Genomic DNA, 5,571 nt, shown 5'->3' with positions numbered 1-5,571 from the left:
GCGAACAGGTGAAGCCCAAAAGCTTTTCCTGGCCCGGTCGCGAAGATGTCAAATGTCTCTTTCTACGAAAAAAATCCACATTGATTTCTTGAACCCATAACTCAAAAGTTACTCCAACAATGGTTTACAGCTACTAAAAAAGCATTCAATCGATGCCATAAAGGGTTACTTCAGCCACAAGGTTTACTTGCAGGCAAATCCAAGCATTGGTTCAAGCTACTATTTGCCTAGTATACAGCAACACAAAACTAACACTGGTTTTATACAGTGAAGGACAGGCTTCATCTTTGCAAACAACAATTGTTTATAGCAAATCATCACAATTCATAATCAGAAATAGAGAAGCGAAAGAGTGTCATAATTTGGAATGACAGATATAACCCATTAAAATATCCAGTCAGGTATCAAACTCAATGAAAAATCACCTGCAATGATAGAAGTATAGTACATAGCATTCTTATTTGCATCATCCTTTCAGGTTAAAGGGGAAAAAAGTAGAATAGCACAAAACAAGAGGGTGCGATCACATCATTCATAGTGAACTTCCGCTGAGTCGCGCTAATTCTGTCCAACTACAGTCATTCAACAGCAGCCCTTTTCTTCGTAGTGTAAGGATAGTACTCCTTGCCATTGTCAGTTCTCGTCGTTGCACCTAATCCATCAATTACACCAGAAGTGACTGCAAGTGCTGCTCCAGCAGAAAGAGCAGTTGAAATACTCCTTCCTACAAGGGTAACAATCAAATCAGCCAAAATATTTCCCTTGGTATCCCAGTATGTTACCAGAGGCAAGGGTATAGAACACCATCGATGAATAATGTACGTAATCCGCTGAATTGCCTTTTGCAACTCATGAGATTATGCACTCACTAAATTCTAAGCTTTTAGTTCATGAAAAGTTCATTCTGCATAGGGATTTCTATTGATCTGTTCTAAAATGTGCATAGCAATGGCTGAGTCGAGGGGTTACTGCTCTCGGTTAGCAAGAGCAACTTAATTATTCTGTGACCGCTCTTAGAAAAGACTCAACCCCTGTTTCTTTTAGAAACTAAATGACATGCTATCACGAAATGGTCGTGGTCATGTTTAAGACATCTTTGTGCAGACAGCACATACAAATTCTCTGCCAATCAGATCTATGGAGAAATTTCTATGTTCTTGGAATTAAAAATCTAAATAGGCGTCTAAATAGAGAGGATAAAGGAATTAAGCAAAAGCCTTCACTACAAACCAAGAACGCCAGGGCGTGGAAATGATAAGAATTGTCTGGCTGCACCAGTCACAATGCCCATTGAATGGTCAACACTGAAAATTAGCACTAGCACTGGATGTGCACTAAGAACAAACCAATCTGCAACATGTAATAATAGCTTTCCTCTCCTTCCTTCGCCAATTCTAATTTTTCCCTTACATATAATTAAATGTAAAGCAAGTGCAACAACAGATTTGTATCAATCATTCCACAAACACTTTTCTTTTATTAAGAAATCACTCTACAAACACAAATCTCAGTTGAAAAGGTGTTGTTGGGTGGAGGGGAAGGTGATTACCTTTGTAACCCAGCACAGAAGCACCAGCAACGAATCCACCAACTGCTCCATTAACAAAATCTCTTTTCATCCTAAAGTTCTGAACCAGCTGTTCTACCCCTATATAGACTCCACCAATAGCAGCAAAGGTAGCCCCGTGGTTTCCCATCATTTTCAATGTCCGAATCAAACCAGGAAGAGCAACACTTCTCTCAACACGGGGTACATCATGCCAAGTGGCAATAATGGCACCCCAAAGAGTACCAGCAACTAGACCTGTGGTTGCACCTTTAAATGTTTTCATCCCTGGTGTATCCTCATCTTCATAATACCTTAGCTCTGCAGCATCATCCATGATTGTACTCAATCCTTTACCAAAACACCAGTAAAAAATGTTAAAAAATTAAAAACATGATTAAAGCAAGTTAAGCTTGAACTAATAACCAGATACCAAAGGTAAGAGACAGTGAGAAATAATGCATCGCGAACAGAATGTGTGAAGCAACAAAACATCTTAGCCTACAAGAAGCAAATGATGAGAAACCTAAATGCTTACATATATTTAGTTCTGTCAAGACCCTATGTGCATGCACATACATACAAATTATTTTTCTTTTTTTAATGAAGTAAAAAATTTCCAATGCCATCAAGAAGATGCAAGAAAGTACAAAATAGGTTACAAAAAACATAAATTAGCTCCAACATATGATTGGCTAATCTAGGACCAGGGAGCTAATAAAGAGCAAAAAACTGCCGGAAGAGTCAACAGGGGACATGTTATGCCAGCTAAGTAGATACAAGAGACATCTAGCCTTAATAGAGTGATTAGGAGCTGAAAAGTCATAAGCCATCACATAGAATTTCATAAGATTGAGTCTGCTGACATAGGTCTATAACACTTCCTCTGCCGTTTTTATTCTGCCTCAATTTTCTAACCTATTACGTGAACTACAAAGTTCTTCCTCTGAATATTCAAAATGGATACAAGATACTACTACTTAATAGTAGTTGGAACTGATCTTACATAGTTTTATTTTTTAAATAACTGATCAAACATCTTTGTAATAACCAACCTGCTTGCATTCATTTCAACTATTTTTATATCTCAAGAAAACTCTGATGTAATACACAATTCAAAGTTAATAATTTCTAAGCAAATCAAGTAGGTTCAACAAAAATGTGATGAAAGAAGCATTAGAAGTTTGTCAACAGTAGTGTGAACATCACATTCAGAAAAACATCAAAGGTTTAAGTAACGCTAGAACAATTGACTCTCCCTCATATTTTCACACCTTGCGCTTGAAACTCAACTGCATATTTGATTTTCGAAAGACATGCTTTCAATTGGTCACCAAGTTAAGAAATATGCTCTAACCAAGCGTGATGTAGAGCGTATGAAGGTTAGAGATAAACAAAAGAAAATGAATACGCCTTATAAGTACATGCTCAAGCAAAAGCAATGCCTCTTTTATTCTCAAATTGTAACACATTTCAGATATGACAGAGACTTATCTGTAGAAGCACCTAGCTAGTTCAGATTCCATTCTAAAAACATTTATCTAAACAGCGAAAATGAAATTAACACATTATTTTTTCTAAAATACATCGTCTCAACTAAAGGATAGGCTGTCCGTTACATCGGAAACTATAAAGACGAACAAGTCCCTCAAACTTTTCCACTTGAACTAAGCCCCGGGGGCAATCCGTGTCCTAGGTCACAAGTCCCTCAACCTTTTCCACTTGAACTAAGCCCCGGGGCAATCCTATGTGTCCATTACGCTTTATTTGGGTTCAATTTATTCCAATACTAATAAATGTCTTTCAAGGCAAATTAGGGGTACTCTAAAGCTAAAGGTTCTGTAAACCTCACAGTTATGAGTTATGCCTACATTGATATACAAGTTTCTGACCAGAATAAAAGGGCTATTGGCAAACAACGGACTTTTTTTTGGGTATAATCATCCGATATATGGAGCCCACTAGTCCGACTAATCCAGAATCACATTGCGTTGGGCCCATTTAAGGAGAAAGCGCTCCTAAACAAGAATTTTCATTCCCAGGCTCGAAACCGAGACCTCTAGGTGGAAACAACGGACCTTATATAGCAACAGCTAAACCTTAAACTTAACAAGTTAGTATCACCCACATGCTAGATTTTATACCCATAAAAATTCAGCTCCTCAAACAAGGCCGAAAGTAAAAGGAAAACAATTGCAATTCAAATGAACTGGAAAACAGCGATCAATTATACGGACCTATACAAAAGTCACATAACAAAATGAAGCTCATATTCCATTAAACTGAAAAAAGTCTACCACTTCTATAAACCCTAGAATCGGATTACATTTCTGCATTTCTCTAATAAAAAGCGAGGAAAATATAGAATTGAATACAAATAATTAATGTGCACTTATCCATGACAAAATCAGCATAAGATTTATCGATAGAAAGAGTGAGCTCAGAGAACTTACCAAGCTGAAAATGGCACTGATCTGATTAGCGATGTGAGAGAGAAGGGAGCGAAGAAGATGCTTGTGCAATGTGGTAATATAATGGTCCAACAGATCAATGTTTCAGACTCCGGCCCAATAACAAAGCTTTTAATGGGCTTCATAGGCCCATTGTTATTGTCCAACCCGTCTGGATTATTTGCATTGTATGACCCTTTTTAATAACCAAATAATTCCCGAGGGCTAGTGGCACAAGGTTCGAAACTCGGTGATAATGGATCCATTCCTCTGCCCTTCTTCACTATAACCATATGACCTTCTTTAGACCACTCTTTGAATTTTGTCTCCGGCAGCCAGTGGCTAAATTTCTCTACTTGGATATTCCCCACACCTAAGAATATTAACAACAATGAGTTTAATTTTTATACACCTACAATATAAAAAATATTTAATTATTCATAATAAATGAGATTAATAATCAAAAGTGTAGAGTTAAATTGTATTATAGTTATATGTAAATTATATTTAAGTTGTATTCTATTATAGTAATATTATTATTTTATTTGAAGGTTGTATGAAAGTTGAAAATTAGTTGTATAATATATGAATCGTTGTATGAAATTTTATATTTACATTTTAAATGCTATTTTTATTTACATAAAGTTGTTGATATGTATCAAAATTGTATTGAGAGGGGAAGTTTTGATTGAAAATTCAGAAAGGAAGAAGAACACACCACATACAAAATATATACAACTCATATATAAAATATATACAAAAGATATATTGTATAAAATTTATATAAAAATTATATTTAATTTGTATAATATTGTTGTTGTATTTAACTGGTAAGAATGATGTATAAAAGTTGTAGATAAGATGTAAATAAGTTATATAATGTATAATTCATTATATGAAATTTATTTTTAGTCTGTATGTTGTTGTACCATGTTGGAGTGCTTAGTGATTCGCAGTCAATTGTAGTTAAGGGAGTTAACTGTAGTGGTTAGTTGGTTGTTAAAGTTAGTTAATTACACTGTACATAGACAGATAGATGCCATATTGAAGTTAGAGTAGTTAGCTAAGTTAGTTGTGTATATACAACTACTTTGATGTATAATTTCATATGATTCTAGTAAGGTATTGCACTAATGATTAAAAAATTCAGTACCATTATCTGTTCGAATAATTTTTATAACTGCACTAAACTGAGTTTTTATCATAGCAAGAAAGATTTTCAAAACAATAAATACATCACTTTTGAACTGCAGCAAGTATATCCAAGTGAACCTAGACATATCATCAACAATAGTCTGGAAAAATTGCTTCTTCTTATGTGTAGGAATCTTTTAAGGATCCCAAACATCCATATGAATAAGCTCTCAGATAGACTGACTTCTAGATTGACTATTAGGAAAAGATATTCTGCTTTGCTTGGCATGAGGAAATATAGAACAATCACTATTTACATTGATATTACTCAATTTATTATATAAAGACTTCACATTCCTCATAGTGCTTATTGAAGCATGTCCTAGCCTCTTATACCATAAGATGTTATCTTCCTGATGTTGTGGTATAGCTACATTCATC

The 5,571-nt window shown here is 35.1% G+C and overlaps 1 protein-coding gene across 1 annotated transcript; it reads right to left on the bottom strand.

Annotated features, from left to right (window-relative positions):
* Positions 1-353: 353 nt before the first annotated feature.
* On the bottom strand, positions 354-4,114 carry LOC107809748 (outer envelope pore protein 16-3, chloroplastic/mitochondrial). Its single transcript, XM_016634425.2, has 3 exons — positions 4,000-4,114; positions 1,550-1,897; positions 354-724 (listed from the first exon to the last, which is right to left on the bottom strand). Exons 2-3 carry the CDS (start codon positions 1,881-1,883, stop codon positions 579-581), a joined length of 480 nt encoding a protein of 159 aa, XP_016489911.1. The 5' UTR covers positions 1,884-1,897; positions 4,000-4,114; the 3' UTR covers positions 354-578.
* Positions 4,115-5,571: the final 1,457 nt, after the last annotated feature.

This window comes from Nicotiana tabacum, chromosome 15 (genome assembly GCF_000715075.1).
Source record: "Nicotiana tabacum cultivar K326 chromosome 15, ASM71507v2, whole genome shotgun sequence".
NCBI classification, from domain to species: domain Eukaryota; kingdom Viridiplantae; phylum Streptophyta; class Magnoliopsida; order Solanales; family Solanaceae; genus Nicotiana; species Nicotiana tabacum.
The sequence above is the reverse complement of the archived record's forward strand: the minus strand, read 5'-3'. Positions and strand labels throughout refer to the sequence as shown.

What these genes read in the sequence shown, in the direction of transcription:
- LOC107809748 (XM_016634425.2), bottom strand. Translation starts at nt 1,883, where the DNA reads ATGGATGATGCTGCAGAGCTAAGGTATTATGAAGATGAGGATACACCA. An exon ending in TTCTGTGCTGGGTTACAAAG is followed by an intron (nt 725 to 1,549) that starts GTAATCACCTTC and finishes TTACCCTTGTAG; the next exon opens with GAAGGAGTATTTCAACTGCT.